The sequence below is a fragment of the Diplotaxodon limnothrissa genome, linkage group LG12, assembly GCF_057381915.1.
Source record: "Diplotaxodon limnothrissa isolate DT_005_m linkage group LG12, D_limnothrissa_male_GT1.1, whole genome shotgun sequence".
Classification (NCBI taxonomy): Eukaryota; Metazoa; Chordata; class Actinopteri; order Cichliformes; family Cichlidae; genus Diplotaxodon; species Diplotaxodon limnothrissa.
In genome coordinates, this window is record NC_140607.1 from 2,010,828 (window position 1) to 2,029,618 (window position 18,791).

At 40.9% G+C, this 18,791-nt stretch overlaps 1 protein-coding gene across 1 annotated transcript in view; it reads left to right on the forward strand.

The window, feature by feature from the left end:
• The first annotated feature begins 9,512 nt into the window (after positions 1 to 9,512).
• The window catches only part of stxbp1b (syntaxin binding protein 1b), a 32,144-nt gene continuing 22,865 nt past the window's right edge, over positions 9,513 to 18,791 (forward strand). Inside the window, exons 1-5 of the mRNA XM_085367686.1 lie at positions 9,513 to 9,540; positions 14,257 to 14,306; positions 14,428 to 14,509; positions 17,403 to 17,479; positions 17,892 to 17,970. Of these exons, the coding sequence (XP_085223812.1) occupies positions 9,513 to 9,540; positions 14,257 to 14,306; positions 14,428 to 14,509; positions 17,403 to 17,479; positions 17,892 to 17,970 (316 nt within the window). The remainder of the gene's footprint in view (positions 9,541 to 14,256; positions 14,307 to 14,427; positions 14,510 to 17,402; positions 17,480 to 17,891; positions 17,971 to 18,791) is intronic.

Sequence of the window (18,791 nt, forward strand, 5' to 3'; positions counted from 1 at the left end):
ACACACTAAAGAAGATGAATAAGCACGAGACAGGGGATTATGCATTTTGTGGACAGGAGGAGACATTTGAACGTGTGATGTTAGAATGCGCTGAATACAGGCAAATACTCACATTACAGAAAAGCAGAGTTCAGTTAAGGGTGCACGAAATATTACAAAGGAACGCAGGGCGATATTTGGGTTTTTAAGAGCAAGTGGTGTTTATATGAGAATATAGATGTATAAACTGACTGAGCCACACTCCAGTCCAGAAGGTGGCGGTAATGCACCTTGTTCGCCAACCGCAGCAAATAGCGACCACAGGGCTGTAGCCATGATACAAAGAAATCCTGAGGCCAACACGATCACCATTATTATTTTCCTTTTCCTTCACCTCGATGGAAAACATCATAAGATCAAGAAAAGCTTCGAAGGATAATTGTTTCTGTAATTTTACACTGTTTATGTTGATTAACAAACGTTTCCATCATTAATGTTTGATGGAAGATGGAAGAAGAAGGAAAACAGCAAAATGATAAATTACAGTTTTATTACAAAATGAGTTTGAAGAATTCATGTTCCTGCCTCTAAAACTATATTAAAATTACTGTCGTTAAATATCATTTCGGCCCACAGGATCTTAGCTCGGCCACTTCACCACGCTGGAGGGCGTCTCCTATTTTGACCTCAGGACTCCCATATTCCCATATCCCCTCCATATTCGCCACAGATGTTTCTGTATACTATGCTGGACACTTGGTTATGGCGTTCCAGTTCCTGTGCTGCCATGATTAGTGCCTCTGTGCTGTCTTTCAGTCCAGCTTTGTCCAGCCTGGTAGGATTTCTGGATATCAGCCACCTCCTCTATCTGCCGGTGGTACCGTGCAGGGGCCTGTCCTTCCATGATGGTTCCTCCTCTTCCTCCTCATTCCTGGGCTTCTGCTGCCTGAGGTATTCACTGAGCACGCGGTCGGTTGGGCTCATCTTCCTGATGTATTCGTGGATGTTTGTTGTCTCGTCCTGGACTGTGGTGCTGACACTCACCCGGCCTCCTTCCTTCCACTTAGCGTACAGCCTCAGGGTGCTGCTTGGGGTGACCCGTGGCACATTACGCACATGGACATAAATACGTATTTCTTACTTGTCGGTGCTGCGTACTACACAATAACATTCAATATTTAGTATTTACTGTTAGTTACAGTTATCTAGGTTATTGCTGTGGTGTCATGTTTAGTGTGTTTATTGTGTTGCTCTCTTTTGCTTGTTTTTGTTTCCTTGTTTTTTGTGTCTTCTCTTACGGTCCTTCTTCCCCTCTGTTTTTCTTTCTCTCTCCCTTTCTTATCCCCCAGTCATGTCTGTCCCGTCTGTAACAACTTGAAATAAAATAAAAGAAATAATAATAATAACAAAGGTCAACCAAATGGACCAATATGGCAAGGCTGTGATGATCCACTTGGTAAAGTAAATCAGTTGGGCATCTTTCTTGGCCGTCAGACAATAATTCTGATGGCTAAAGATCCAAACGGGACAGGCAAAAAAACCAAATTGATAAAACGTGTAAAAGGAAGATGTCCAGCGATAAAACAGACAGGCTTTCCTTCTTTCCTTCTTACACAAGAAATATCTTGTAACTCACCAATCTCATGGACTCACGCTCAAAGAAACCACATAAACTTCCCCTAAGCAAACTAATGTGTACACTTGTGTCTGCATTCATATTTTGTTAAATGCGAACAAAATGATGGCAGAAGCGCTGCCAAGTGTCTGCACAGACAGAGAGGCTTCAGTTAAGAGGGAAGAAAAAGAATCTGTGTTCACGTTCAATACTTGAATTTTAAAAAACAAACAAAACATTTTCAGAAACATTTGTGGATGTTTGTTTGTTTGTTTGTTTGTTTGTGTTACTTGAACACTAAAGTGGCCCTCCAATGAGACGACAGTGCCAGCAGCGGCCCACAGCTCATTTGACCCCTGATTTTAGACTATATTTTTCACTACACCAACAATTGATAAATATCTTCTACAAACACGTTTCGAAAAATCTGAGACAACATAACAGCGATACTGGAAAAGCTACATTACTGAAGGTGAGTGAAACATTTGGTTCAGGTTGGTTAGCACAGTAGAAAATTTACAAATAAAAACAAAACAAATAAACAATAAAGAGTGTCGTAAAATGATTTGTTTTTCAAAATAAAACATTTTACTCTCCTCTGTCCTTCTGGCTCACATTTGTGGATATTTGAACTCACAAGTTAAATGTATATTCTGCAGCATCTCTACTATTCCGCGTAACTCTGCACTGAGTACGCGTGAGAGCGTTGACTTGTCTTCTGCTGCCCTCGCGTGGACACCAAACAGCGTCTAAGTGCGCCATCATACCATAATCATCTCAGTAACTCTTGATGTACATTAGATATAAACTCACATTATATATACCTAATACTGATTTATTATCCCCGATCCATTATTTCATTTTCATGTAAGGGCTCATAATCGAGGCGCGGACGAGGCTTTCCAGAGTTTCAAAATAAAAGTACTTAAATTTCAGTCTGTGGGAAATTGACAATTTAGGGACAAAACTTGACCTGATAATCTAGATTTTTTACATCCACAAGTAAAACACCTACTTTACATTTTTCATAATAACAATAATAATGATAATAATAATAATATATTGCCTGGTTTGCAATATAGCCCCTTTAAGTCAAAAGTGTCCAAACAGATTACACTTATGTTGCAGTTCAGTGCAGCGAACTTCAGCGTTTTCTGCTCATCACATCTTTTTGACCATTTTCATGTTAGTTTCACTCCTGTAAGCTATTTGGTGGAGCAAACTAGAGCTTACAGGATATCACATTTTCAGTTTACTTTATTCTACCTATTCCAAAATCTAGGATGAAGGAGGAGTTGTTGATATGTATTAGTTGACTTACTTTAGAACACTTGCTATTCAGTATTTTGTTAAAGGGAAACCATGAAACCAGCTCGCCTGCATGATTTGACTTGAACCCTCAGGAGAGGTTCTCTCTCTCCCGTTTAGCCTGTTTTGCTATGCTCGCCTAACTGGAGGCTTTTATTTTGAATTTAACTGGAACGACTGGGTGTTACTTACTATGATGAGCTTTACAGTAGTAATAGCTCCACTCGGTTTTCTTTGGAGAGCAGGACGCGCACTGACGGGATCATCATGGCACCGCTGGGACTAAAAGCCATTGTTGGAGAAAGTAAAAAAAAATTTATTCTTATTTAATTCTTATTTTTATTCTGATTGTTGTTGTAACGTGGGGCCGAGCTGCTCCTTACTTTTTATTAATGAAATGTTGGTGCGCTAAGACGCACGGAATCACTGGAGCAAAGCATCTGCTCATAACATCTGAAGTGTCGCAGGCAGTGAATTAATTGCACTATTCGCTGGTGTTCTGCTAAATTCTGCCGTTATTGCCCGTTATTGTGTTGTCAGTGTAAAAGCATGGAGCCCAGGTCCGATGTAAATCCGGTCGCGCTAATCTTTGTGCGGATTAAATGCTTTGACATAATTCTCTGGGGAAGACCAGAGGTGGAGGAGGACAGATCCGACTCTGGCTGCCTCAATAACCGAAGAAGCCTTAGTTTATACTGCCTTTACTATCCCAGACCTGTTTCTTCCCCTCGTGCATTGATTCCACGGTAGTTGTGAGCACAGTTTGGTAATTCCAAACTGATTTTCGATTTGTGTTAGTTGCGCTTAATAAATCGCACCAGCGCATCTTTAGACTTCCAAAAACAGCACGCACCCAAACGGCTAAAGGGAGGTTCAGTGAACTTGGCAGTGATGCGCCTTCACTAACTCATTGAGTAACCATATTAATAAAACTGGTTACAACCTATCAAGCCTTTGGATAGTGACTGTGCAAGTTATTGAAATACTGTCACAATTTAAATACATGTTAGCAGTGACATGGCCGTACACGGACAGGAAAGGTCTGACATTTACTCTAGACCAGTATAACAGCTCTATGCAGATCATATTTCCATTTAAAGACAGAGATTTAGGCTATTTAAAGGATGTTGAAGAAATTCATCAAAGAAAATCAAAAATCAGACAGTTGCTGTCAAACAGTCGTATTGTTTAGATTGTGATGGAAATGAGACAGCTATGCTGGAAAACAACCGAAAATCAAGTGTTATTTAAAAACAAAATCACAAGGTAACAATCGCTCAGAAAAATACTAATGCAATACTGTAAAGTACTTAAATCCTAAGAAAAGTCGTTGGATGAAAGCACAGGTATAGGCGTCACGATATTTACGACACAAAGACTCGTCCCCTGCTCTCATGAGCATCCCCTGAAAATCGTCTATGTCGAGTTTCATTGGGTGGAAATTTCATGTTTTAAACCTTGAAATCTATGCAGAGAATTAGACAGCTGTAAGCATGTAACGCTCACAGCTGCCTTGGTTGAGGATCCTCAGAGAAAATAATGGTAACATTCAGCTGCACACATGCTTCAACAGAAGAAAACAAAGTATTCACATTACAGTGCATTCATGCTCTCATCTGAGAATGCGTCGTGATCACAGAGACTGTCTGCGAGTCCAGAAACTTCCAGGTGAATCTGAGCAGTGAAGGGTCACATCAGAATGAATGATAGTGAGGCTGTGATGTCAGAGGGAGTGCCCAACAGGTTATCTGTCTGCAGACCAAAGTCATGACCATAGATGAGGGATTTAGTTTATGTTGCCCAAACATCAAAACGTTGTCTCTCATGAACACACTGTACAACATGATGACAGTGTTTGTCAGGAAAGAGAATAGTGAATAGGAGAGCTAGAACTGAAGCAACAGCCAACTGTGCCTGCTGCCCGTCAGGCGGTGCTCCGTTCTTCCACAGGCACTTACACCTAATCCAGCGGACTAATTGGATAAACAGGACTATTCACTGACTTCACTGTAGTGTGTCTCTGACAATAGCTTTTCTCGTCATGTAGCTTGGTCTACCTGATAAAGGTGTATCGGCTCATTGAGGTGTTGTGTCACAAATAATGTGCCTAAATCGATCATTTACAGTTATTGTAAATTCCTGCATGAGATGGCTGGCCTCACTGTGTGACTGTCATGTCACTGCAATGTGCTTATGTCAGCTGAACAGCAGCTCTTCAAGCTTAACGATACCTTTTGGAGGAACATGATATGTAGACTTATTTTGGAGAGCAAGTGTTTGTGTTTATCAGTGTGTGTGTGTGTGTGTGTGTGTGTGTGTGTGTGTGTGTGCGCACACTGATGCAGCCATGTATGCTGCTTTCCTGTGATGTCACGTCCGCTGACACAGAAATAGCTGTGGGCAGTAGGGAGTAGTGGATGGGGTAAGAGGATTGGGAGCAGATTAGAGGCAACAATTGCAGTGGGCCTGTCTCTCAGTCTCTCCGTGCTCATTCTCACATCCTGGACATGTGCTTAAATCCCCAATAAGGGAAACCTTGACACATTTTAACAGAATATTGGGAAATACTAGATTTGCTCTGCTTAAAAAACAATAAAAGAAAAAAGAATGAACTAATATCTTTTAGAAATGTCTCTTTGTGTTACTCTGTCTCTGTGAAAACAGTATTTTTTCCCTTCCTAGTTCTCTAGTGTTTTGCAAATTCTTCATAACGAAATGTTTTAAATTGTCAAACATTAGATTTTAATACCAGACAAAAACAAACTGGGCAAAGAAGAAAACTAAACTTTAACAGAACCTGAATCCAAAGATTAACAAACATACAAAACTAGAAAGACTATTGAACTCAAACCACGACAGCTGCGCCAGAAGCTTGGACGCTTATGATTCACCAAATGTAACCAGTCGTTCTTCAGCCCGTGTCATTGGTCTGCAAATATGGAAATAACTTTGAAGTCTAATCAGTGTATTGTTCATACATGTTGCACTGCTATTATTTTCTATTTTATGGTTAAATTGTTATAATTTGTAATTAAAATTAGACACAAGCTCTGAAAAAGGATTTATGTTACAAATTTGACATCCACACAGCCAAACATGTAAAATCACTGACGTCAGTTCAGTGCTTACATTTCTGTGGGAGATCTCCTGAGCTGTGACCATTGTGAAAGTTCAAGTATCAAACCTGATTCAAACAGAAGATTCGCTGTTATGCATCTATCGGCGTAAGTGTTTGCATGATAATCAAAATGCTGTTTGAATGTGGCTTAGAGCAAAACATGCTTTGACTGCTCAGAGTTGAAAAGTCCAATAAAAGTATCCAAAGTACATTAACCAATCAGGTGAGGGGACAGGTGGCTGCACACATGTCAGCAGCATCCTCGCAGTGAATGCACCAAGGTGAAATAATAAGCTTTGCTGCAATTTGGCAAAGTCTGGTGTCAAATGAATAGTTTCTGATTTATACCTGCTACAAGAGTATTAAAAATCTTCTGACCGAGAGCAAAATAAAAGCATCTGTGATGCCTGAATAGAACTAAAATTCAGCATTGAATGGCTCCTCGCATTATTCCTGAGGTGGCAGCAGCACGTCTGTGACCATGTTTGTGTGTTTCTCAAAGATGAGATTAGAGTGGAAAATTACCCCCAACTGATTTTACATGTGTACATAAAAGACCTGTAGAGGACTTGATGCCCGATGTAGCTTTTCTGAACCAATAATAACAGTTTTTGTTTCATCTTAGTTTAACTTCAGGACCTTTGCACACATCTGTTAGACAGTGTATAGAGTGGGAAAGGTTTGCTCAATCAGTGGCTCTCACTGGAATGCAGAGCTGCCATCAGCACAGCAGTCTTATTAAATGTCATATGCCAGTATAATGTGACCTAGTGGTAGCATATACAGTGTAGACCTTTGGGGGACTCCGCTGCATAATATGGAAAAACATACAAAATATGATTTAAACGACTGCAGAGCTGTCGTAGATATACCAACCCAGTGCTACAGCCTCACTATGAAACTGTAATGATCCACTATATTAAATGCTACACTTGGGTCACATAGTACAAGAACAGAACATTCATCAGTATTGCTGCAACACAGTGAGCTATGATATCACCCTAACAAGCACAGTCTCAGGACTGTCCAAACCCTGACTGAGATGTTGTTCTGACTGCATGTTTCAGAAGGCTGAAGACAGTTATAATAGATAAGATAAGATAAGATAAGCTTTCTTAGTCCCACACGTGGGAAATTTGTTTTGTCACAGCAGGAAGTGGACAGTGCAAAAGTTATATAGCAAAAATTAGAATACAATACGAATAATAGACTGTACACAACTGTACAGAAGAGAATAGAATAAAATAAAATACGATATACAGTAGAATAAAATAGAATAAAATATACAATAGGATAAAAATAGAATACAAATTCTATATACAACTGAGTAAAAATACAACTGAGGTCACTTTTATAGCATGTGGACTGTAATCGTAGCAGCCAAGGATGAAAACATCACTGAGAAGTTATGGGAAAATATTATCAATAAAACAAGCAAGAGTTAGAATTTTTTATTTGATTTGATTCATTTTATTCTTTAAAAAAGTTTAGAAACTTTAATCTTAACGTGATCATCAAAGCTTTCATCTCTTGGTGATGTATATGATGATGATTCATCTTCATCCATCCAGTTCCAGTCTGCAGGATTGTCTTTTAAGAATGTGAATGTCTTTATTGATCCAGGCCACCAACAAGCACCACATTTCTTCTTTACCTTAAAAGCTGCAGGAACCTAGAGTGGACATGCAAAGAAGGTTAAAATGATTCTCTAGTCTTTCCTGTCTGAGATAGAAGGAACATTTCTGAAAATGTTTCTCATTGAGAACGCTCCTGCTTGTTTACTTGGAAACATGATATCAAAGAAAATACCTAATTGTTCTGATACAAATAAATACATTTAATATGAACTCATTAACACTGAAGAATGTCCACAGTTATGTGTAAGCCCAGTAACATGCTTTATAAAATCATGTTAATTTATTATACCGAGGTGTCAACATTAAGATTAAAATCCCCAGCTGCTCAATCACGTTGGCAGCTGCTAAAATAAAACCAATTCTGTCACAGCAGCACTTTGAGACAGTGATCCAGGCCTTTGTTAGCACTCAGCTGGACTGCTGGACTTTATAAAGGGGTCAGTGCTTCATAGGTTACTCGTCTACAGAGGAGGCAAAATGCTGCAGCTCGTCTTGTAACTGGAACTCGAAAGTTTGAGCACATTTCTCCTATTTCAGCTCCACGTCACTGGCTGCCCATTCCTTTTAGGATTCATTTTAAAATTCATTTATTTGCTTTTAAAGCTCTCCATGGCCTCGCCCCATGTTATCTCTCTGAGCTGCTACAGCCTCATACACCCGCTCTGTCAGGTCAGCTGATCAGCTGCTCCTGCATGTACCCAGGACTGGGCGTAAACTTAGAGGAGATCCTGCTTTTGCTGTAGCAGCTGCCAAACTGTGGAACGAGCTGCCTTTAGAGATCAGACGGCTTCTTCTCTGCCTGTTTTTAAATCACTCCTGAAAACCCAGCTCTTCACCCTGACCTTTGACACCACGTGAGATGTTGGTGTTTAGTTTAGTTTAGTTGATTCTATGTTGGTCTGTTTTAATTTTAATTCATTATGTGTTTTATTTATTTATTTATTTTTTATTTTATTCTATTGTCTTATTTACTGTACCACACTTTCATGCTGTGCTGGCTATTTTAAAGCTCTTCATAAATAAAGCACTTTATAAAGTGCTTGGATTACTTAAAAGAAACAAAGAAGGTAAGAAAACAACAAACAGATGGTGTCAGTAAGAGCGGTCTCTCTGCTGTGACACCAGCAATGCTTTTGTTTTGCCAACATGCAGAGATAGATTATTGTCCTTGCACCAAAGTGCCAGCTGTTGCACCTCCTCTCTGTAAGCAGCAGCATCATCATCGTCCCAGCGCTCTGGTGTCATCTGCAAACTTGATAATGTAGTTTTTGTTGGAGCTGGAGGTGCATTTGTGGGTCAGCAGCGTGAAGAGTAGCGGTCTCAGCACACGTGCCTGCAGGGTGGGAGGGGGCCGTGCTCAGTGTGATGGTGTTGGATTCCAACCTGTGCTCTCTGGGGTCTATCAGTGAGGTCCAGGATCCAGTTGCAGTGGAGCAGGGCAGGCTTGCTGATCAGCTGTTGGTGAATGATGGTGTTGAATGCTGAGCTGAAATCAGTGAACAGCATTCTTACGTGGGCGTTACGTTGATCCAGGTGTGACAGGGCCAGGTGGAGTGCCAGTGAGATCGCATCGTCTGTTGATTTGCTTTGACTTCATGATGATTGGAGTAAGTATTAGTGGGCGGCAGCCTTTGAGCTCCGAGGCTGCAGCTGTCTGTGACACAGCAGCTTGGCTCAGGGCAGCGGTTCTTAAAGAGTTCTGACAGGCAAGTTATCGTGAGGATTGGGAGGAGTTAAAATGGAAAAAATGGAACGCCACAAGGAAGCATAGTTAGCCCGTTATTGTTTTCACTGCTGATAAATGATGTGTTTAAGAACATAGAGGGTGGAACGGGGTTTTCACTTTCTTCAGACGATGGGGCGATGTGGGCAAGAGGACGACGGTTAGACTTTTTGGTAAAGAAAGTACAGGCGGCAATCACAGCTCATATAAATGGGGGTTTAAACTCTCAGCTGATAAGACTAAATAATGTTTTTACGAGAAAAAGAGTTGGTGTTGACATCAGGGTCAGATTATATGGACAAGCATTAGAAAGGGTAAAACAATTTAAGTTTTTGGGGTTGTGGTTTGATGAAAGGGTGACATGGACTGTACATATTCAGAAAATAATAGACGGATGCAAGAAAGTTTTAATATAATGAGGTGCTTAGTGGGAACTGACTGTGGGGCTGATAGGAAATCTTTAAAAGCTTTATATACTGGGTTGATTAGGTCAGTATTGGATTATGGGTGTGTAGTATATAATTCTGCTGCCAGAACAAGTCTTCGTAAGTTGGATAGTATCCAATATCAGGCGCTAAGACTCTGCACAGGTGCATTCAAAACAACATCTGCAGCAGCTGTACAGGTAGAAATGGGGGAAATGCCATTACAAACAAGAAGAGAGCAACTGACACTGACTTACTGGGCAAGTTTACAAGGACGTGGTCAAGATCATCCGACAAAAACTGTTTTCCAACCGTGCTGGGAAAAAGAGAAAACACAATTGAAGAGCTTTGGGTCTCTTAAATTCACATACAGTGCAGGAATATATTAATCAGTATTATAGTCAAAATCTACACAGATGCATCAAAGAATACAGCCAACCAAAGCGGGATAGCATTTATACTTCCTGAGTTTAATATCAAGGTGGGGAAAAGGATCAGTGACGATTTATCAGTGTGCACAGGAGAAATGGTTTCATTATTGTTAGCAGTCCAGTGGATTGAAGAAACAAAACCACTAAGATCTGTGATATGTTCAGACTCGAGCTCATCACTGGCCGGTCTGCAAGACAGTCACTCAGACTGCAGACTGACATTCTGATAGAGATCCAGCAAACATTGTTCAGACTTGTTATGATGGGGCTTATGGTCACATTCTTATAGATACCAGCGCATCATGGAGTTAAAGGAAATGAAACAGACTGGACAGCAAAAGTCGCAACGAGGAGACCGATGGTAGATATTAGTGTGAGTAGGACGGAGCTCAAGAGTAGAATACGATACAAAATGAAGGAAAGGTGGCAGAAGCAATGGGAGGAGGAGAGGAAAGGGCGATGGTTTTATAAAATCCAAAGGAAAGTGGGGGAAATGAGAAGTACAGGCCGAAACAGGAGAGAGGAGACGATTATATCTCGACTGAGATTCGGACACACTGGTTTAAATAGCACATTGTTTTTAACAGATAAACACTGTACAGGGGAGTGTGGCTGCAGCAGGGAACAGGAAACAATAGAACATGTTTCCTTGAATTGCCAGAGGTTTGATATTGAAAGGAGACAACTGCTCAAAAAGCTGGACGATATGGACGTGAAGTTGGACTTGATTGATTTGTTTCGCACGACCTCTGTAAGTGAAAGTTATCGGGCTGTATTTTGGTTTTTAAGGCAGACCCATTTGTTCGAGAGAATTTGAATTTTTTTTTTTGTCATTTCGGTCCACACCATCACGCCCTGCCGCAGCTCTGCCGTCAAAAACAGGCTCCCTGCAGCCACTAACAGTGAGTAGTATTAAACTCTCACTAAATTATATATTTTTCATCTCTGCTCACCAGTTTCTGGATCTTTTGTTTTTATAAGACTAAGACTGAACTTTATTTTTCCATGTTTGGCGATGTTCACATTCTGTTTAACTTGTTGCTTTTTTGAAGAAGTGCTGCAGACGAATGAAGCAGTCGAGTGACAAAAGTTAGTTGCTTGAAATGAAAGTTGTTTGTTTAAAACAAAAATTACTGACGGATTCAGTGAATCCTTCGGGGGGATAATATTTCTGCCATGTGAGGAATGATGTAAAAAGACTGAGAACCACTGGTTCAGGGAGATGTTGAAGACGTCTGCTCGGACGTCAGTCAGCTGACGATGAGGCGGCCTACATGGATGAAGTGAAGAATCTGGCATCGTGGTGCCAGGACAACCACCTCCAGCTGAACGTCAGCAAGACCAAGGAGCTGGTGGTGGACTTCAGAAGGGGTCAGCACAGAGACTACAAGCCCATCATCATCAATGGAGCTCCAGTGGAGAGGGTGCAGTCCTTCAAGTATCTTGGTGTCCACATCTCCTCAGACCTGACATGGGCTGCCCACATTCAGGTCCAGACCAAAAAGGCTAGGCAGCGCCTGTATCACCTACGACAACTGAGGAAGTTCAGGGTCTCTCCAAAGATCCTCAGGATTTTCTATACAGGCGCTGTGGAGAGCATCCTCACACAGAACATGACATCGTGGTTTGGGAACAGCTGTGTGAAGGACCAAAAAGCTCCCCAGAGAGTGATCCGTACAGCAGAACGCTGCTGCAGGATTGCTCTCCCCCCGCTTCAGGACACCTACACCAGGAGATGCCGGACTAGAGCAGCGCAGATACTGAAGGACCCGTCCCATCCTGGCAACAAACTGTTCCAACTTCTGCAATCTGGTAGAAGGTTCCGCATCTTCCGGGCAAGGACAGAGAGACTCAAGAGGAGCTTCTATCCCCAAGCCATCCGTGCCCTAAACACACACACCCGCCCTCTCACATCCTCTATAATTGACTGAGACAGGACTCTTCCAGACACTAAACCAAGGCACAATGTACATTTCAATTCCTTTAATTTTAAATATGTTTATATTGTCTATCCTGTAAAATAGTCAGATGTCTATTCATATTAATGTACAGAATTCACCTGCTTGCTGCTACTACTGCACATTCACCCAGTGTATATACTATATATATATATAATGTTCTTCCTCTACACCCCCCCCCCCCAATTTTTGCACATGTCGAGGAGCGTGTCAGGCTACATTTCACTGTGTGTTATACTTGTATAACTATGCATGTGACAAATAAAGAACCTTGAACCTTGAACCTTGATCAGCACAGGCTGTGAGGACAGTATATTGTCTGGTGCAGCAGCTTGTGGGGTGACTTTAGCAAGACTCCTTCTCACATCGTGGACAGGGACAGCACTCGTTTGTCTGGCGAGGGGTGGTTTTCTGTGCTGGCTCCTTGTTTTGAGTCTCAAACCTGGCGTAGAATGAATTAAGTGCTTCTGGCAGAGAGGCGGGGCCTTGTAATGATGGCTTGGATGTCTTGCCACATTCGCTGAGAATCTCTTGAGCAGGCGAAGTAATCACTGACTTTCTTTGAGCACTCAGGCTTTGTTAGCTTGATGCCCCAGCACAGATCGGGTCTTGTCAGTCTGAGCGCTGCCTCGTCGTTGGCCTTGAAGGCACCAACCCGTGCTTTCAGTAGTTCTTGAACGCCTGCAGTAAAGCATGGCTTCTGGTTAGTGCATGTTGTGACAGTTTTGATGATGGTGGCATCTCCAATGCATATGTCACTGTCTCAGCATACTCATTTATGTCTATGTGATGTTCAGTGGTCGCCGCTTCTCTGAAGACGCTCAAAACTGTAACTACACTGCACTCTCCAGATTTTATTTTACATTTCTGTTATAAGACCAAACTTAGCCAAGGTGGACAGAAGTCACAATTAGAGCAGGGCGATATGGCCAAAAATATTTATCACGATATAGATTTGAAAATTTGCGATAACGATATAACTGACGATATAATTGATGTGAGACAAAATGCAACTCCACAACTTTGCTAGCGTTTACAGCATCCTGCCATGCGACTGTATTTGTCTCTAACCCTCAGGAACCTTCACATTAACTTTTATCGAGTGGAAAAGTGTTAGCTTAAATCCTGCAGCTTCACTGTTTATGTTATGCTAACATAGCTGTGTCGCTAGCGATCACGTAGCACATCATTATATAGCAGCTAGCCCAACTTCAGTAACTTTACAAACATCTCTGCTGTTTAGTTTCCTGTCTTCATTTATGTTGGAAGTGACAGCAGAGCTGTACATTTGAATTTTTTCAGAAATCTCTCAGTCAGAACATGCTATATCATGTTTAGGTAACTAGCGAAACTAGCGAGCTAACTTCCGTTAACCACCTGCTAACTTCTAACTCCGTTAAATGTAATAAATTCTGTTTTCATGGATGCCTGGATGCTAAACTTCATAGTTACACCTGGTAAAGCAGCAACGCTGATCGTTTTATTAAAGATGAAAGAATTTAGACAGTTTTTAACTCTCAGTGACGCTGCAGTGTTCATTTGACTTTGGGACTGACGGACAAACACCAAACCACTTCCACATCACTGAAGTGGCTCCATTTTTACAAACCTATTCTGGTTCATCCGTTTCACTCAACGATCCGCTTTCTCCATTCTCATTCTCCGTTGCCACCATGCTTTTTCGGCCATGTGCGTATGAAAACAAAGGCACTGCACATGCGGGTTTTACCCATATTCTAACGCGATATTTCATTTTCTTATCGTTGCCTAACATTGTACCGGTATTACCGTGAACGGTATGATATGGCCCAGTCACAATGGAATTGTAGGTTGGAAATTTTCAATTTCAGTTCAGCTGTTTTTTTTTTTATTTAGCAACAACAGCCGAACACTTAATAAACTGGATGAGGCAGCAGATTTTCTAGGTTTGCACAAACTAGTCTGTTAGTTATTAAGACTGGAATATCAAAAATGGGCAACTGGCAGATTTATGACCTGATGTGTGAAAATGCTCTAACTCTTGATTGAACTGTACAATATACACAAAATGTTTTGTTTACAGAGATAATGAACAACGTCATCAAGAAGGCAAGAGAAAAAGGAAAATGGAAGGTAATTGTCATTAACATCATTATTCATACGAAGTTGGATATCTGTGATTCAAAGATAAACAAAGACATTCATTAAGTATCAGACATAGTAGTTTCCTTTGCTATGTGTGATTTTATTATAGGTTTTGGTGGTGGACAAGCTGAGCATGAGGATGGTGTCCTCCTGCTGTAAGATGACAGACATCATGTCTGAGGGAATCACTAGTAAGTACTACCAACCCAGCCACACCCAGCTCACTTGTATGGAAGCCCGTTTCCGCCACAAAAAAAAAAAAAAAGGATCCATAACTCAAAATTTCGAGTTATTTTCTCGAAATTCTGAGTTATTTTCTCAAAATTCCAATTTATTAACTCAAGATTTTGAGAAAAGTAACTCGAAATTTCGAGTTAGCGCTGCCAATCAGTAATCTACGTGAATGACGTCATTTCCTCGTTACCCGGAAGCTGAAGCCTCAGCTACAAATGCTACAGCTAAGCTACCGGTATTACATCCAGTCGTGAATGCACAGATTGCTGAGTGTTTTCAGCCTGGCTTCACAAATGATGAAATCCCTGTGTTATTAGCTGAATCACATGGTGTTACTATCAGCAAACGTACTCGCGAAAGCGCCAATTTGTTGGGATCCGTTTTTGAGTGCGCGTTCCTCTGCGCCATATGCTTCCGGGTAACAAGAAAGCGACCTCATTCACGTATATTTTTGATTGGCAGAGCTAACTCGAAATTTTGAGAAAAGTAACTCGAAATTTTGAGTTATGGATACTAGCTGTTTTGTTTTTATTTAGTGACGGAAACGGGCTTCCATACACTTGACCTGTAGCTGTGTAGTTAGTTTAATCTGTTTTAAATAAATCAAATTTAACTCTAATTTCTAATTAAGTTAAATGTATCCAACAGTGTTTACAGTGTGAAAATATTTCTATATTTATTTATTTTTTTGCAAGGTAATTGAAATATTAGAAAAGGATAAGATCAGCTGTGCGGTTCCTCGGTCGTTGATCCAGTGTTTAGTTTATTTTCCTCTGTTCTCAGTTTAAAGTTTCTTATTGATTTCCAGTGTTCTTGTAATTATGTTGTGAATTACATGCTGGAGTTCAATGTTCGTAGTTGTGATCTAGTCCCAGAGTTTGACTTCATGTTTATTTTTCTTATAGCAGTCTGTTGAATACCGGCTGTTTAGTCTTCCCTACGTATCCCATGCCCGGTGTACGTGTCTTACTTTCCAATCCATCAGTCATGTGCCAGTTTTACTTCCCCCTTTGTGTTTCGTTAGATTCTGTTCACCTGTTCATTGTCCTCATGTGTGTATTTAAGCCTTCTGTTTTCTTCAGTTCCTTGTTGCATTCTACCAACAGGTGTGTTCCAGTATTGTTTTTTACTTTTGCAAGTTCCAATAAAAAAAGCTGTCTTTTATGAGTTCACCATTTTGAATAAAAATGTCAGATTAAAGACAGGCTTTGGTATCCGTTCCCACCAGAACATTGCTGACTAAATAGTACTTTAACTGTGAGAAACATGGCACCAGGTAGTGACGGTGTGATGAAATCCCTTGAATGTGTCGACTTTTTCCAGCCAATTGCTTTGCCAAAAGGCAGATCACACGAAGCTCCGTCCAACAGCTCATTTGGGAGTACTGCTGCGATGATGCATGTGGGCTACATACCAAACGTAATGATTAGGGATGTTACTGGCCATTAATTTCTTAGTTGACTAACTGTGGAAAAAATTCCACTAACAACTAGTCTAAAATTAAGAAAAACTCAGATCCATCCATCCATTCGCTTCCGCTTATCCTTTTCAGGGTCGCGGGAGCCTATCCCAGCTGTCATAGGGCGAAAGGCAGGGTACACCCTGGACAGGTCGCCAGTCTGTCGCAGGGCCAACACACAGGGACAGACAACCATTCACATTCACTCGCACATTCACACCTAGTGACAATTTGGATTAATCAATTAACCTATCCCCACAAGCTGCATGTCTTTGGACGGTGGGAGGAAGCCGGAGTACCCGGAGGGAACCCACGCAAACACGGGGAGAACATGCAAACTCCACACAGAAAGACCCCGGCCTGGTGGAGGAATTGAACTCAGGACCTTCTTGCTGTGCGGCAACAGTGCTAACCACCGTGCCACCGTGCTGCCCAAAAAAAACAACTCAGATATTAAGTTAAATTTAAGAACCATCCATTTAATGGAAAACGTCAAAACTAATATCAGAGGTGTTTTGGAGAAAGCTAATTTCCGCCACATGTAGAAGCTTCGTCAGTTCTAATGTCGAGTGGTGGAGAGTCCCAGATTTAAGTCCTGGGGGAGTGTCCCCAAGAGGGGATCCTTTAATCACACGAGTCAGCAGTGTTGGGCAAGTTACTTTGAAAAAGTAATTAATTATAGTTACTAGTTACTTCTTCAAAAAAAGTAACTGAGTTAGTAACCGAGTTACAAGATTCTAAAAGTAATTAATTACTTGAAAAGTAACTATTTCGTTACTTTAAAAAAAAAAAAAAAGTTTAACCCTTTTGATGTTTCCTCCACATTTCAACTTTAAAAAGTATTTATTTGCCTTGTTTGGTATCATCCTTTTCAGCACAACCTCACGTGTCTGAATTTACAGTTATGTTTTCATTTTGACATATTGTATTAACACAATTGATCTAAAATCAGACAAAACACATAAAATCCGAGTAGAAAAAGTTATATTTTTACTGTAACAACCACAAACATGTTTAATGAATCATGTTTCATAACTTTAAATGCAAAAATAAATTGACAATTTTAAAATTATAGGTACAACATCACAGCCTGATACCTGCAGGTCTGACAGCAGCAGGTGCATCACTCCTGTTTCTATCTGGAGACAGCAGTCACCTCATTGTTCTGACACACAACACAAAACTATCCACAACACTACACACTAACTACACAAGACAACACGTCACTCCTAAATCTTCCCCCTCTTCCTAAACAACCAAATGTCATGTTGCCATGTCATTTTTTGATTTGTGATTATATATCGTTGTTGGGATGATAAGTGTCTTATATTGGGATATGAGACTTTAACCAGCCTGATGAACGCACTGACCTTGCTCTTTATCCACTTCAGTTGTCGAAGATATAACAAAGCGGCGTGAACCTCTGCCCAGCATGGAGGCCATCTACCTGATCACACCCTCAGACGAGGTAAATAAAGCAGTTCCTCTACAGCAGGGGCGTCCAGCTGCAGTCCTTGAGAGCTGCTGTCCTGCAGCTTTTAGACGCATCCTTGCTCCGACACACCTGAATCAAATGGGTGGCTTGTTACCAGGCCTTTGTCAAACTTGATAACCATTGATTCAGCTGGTTGGAGCAGCGATGCATCTAAAAGCTGCAGGACGGCAGCTCTCGAGGACTGGAGCTGGACACCTCTGCTCTACAGCCTCATTATGTGATTTTCTTCATTGCAAATGTTTGTCCATCAAATTAGAAACGACACTTTCCTTTGATTTGAATCCTTTACTACAATACATTTAGTTTGATGTTTGCTTTCAGTGATATGTAACTCACTCAACAATGTAGCAATGAATTATTAGTCTGTTCGTCTTTGCTCTTTCAGTCTGTCGAGGGTGTGATTGAGGACTTCAGAGACCCTCGGACTCCGAGGTACAAAGCCGCCCACGTCTTCTTCACTGACAGTGAGTAGACCAAAATCACACCCACAACATACACGATTTAGTTTTATTTATATAATTCCAAGTCATAACACATGTGGTCTCAGGACACTTTATATAACGAGGTTAAGACCATATCAGGATCACTACTCTCTTTAACTCGAAGCACGTTTACTGTATTTAAAAATCTTCACAGGTGTCTTTGGTTTCTGTATTTTTTCATCTGTCAGTATAGTTTCACAGCTGTTACTGGCTGGATGATGCTGTTTTGTCTTTCTTTTTTCCATTGGGAGATAAATACAACTGAATAAATGTAACTGAAAGTAAAATATCCTAAAATTTTAAGTTTTACAAAATGTAAAATAATTAGCAGCTTTTAATAGTGCAAAATAGGCTCTTTGAGGAGTCACTATGACTAATAAATACCACTGCTAGTCCAAAATAGTAGATCATACTAGAGCTGGGCGATAGAACGATAACGATATGTATCGCGATATAACTTTTACTCGATAGAGAAATTAAGCTATCGCGATAGACCTCGCCGCTCTTGTTCTCTTAAAAAAAAAAAAAAAAAGGTCAGCCAATCCAAATTAAGTAGCGCAGAGCCGAACCAATCACAGCCGCAGCGTCACGTCGCGTGACTTGTTACGTACAGCACAAGTGCCAAGCCGCACGTGTGTTTGTTTGGGAAGCAGCCAGCGGGTAATGGAGGAAATGAGTGTGCCGACTAGAAAAATCAACCGAGCGTGACCGAAGAGAAAACAGATGATGGTTCCAATGCCGGAGAGATTGTCGAACGGAAGAGCCATAGAAGTTCCGTAGTTTGAAGGTATTTCGGCTATTTC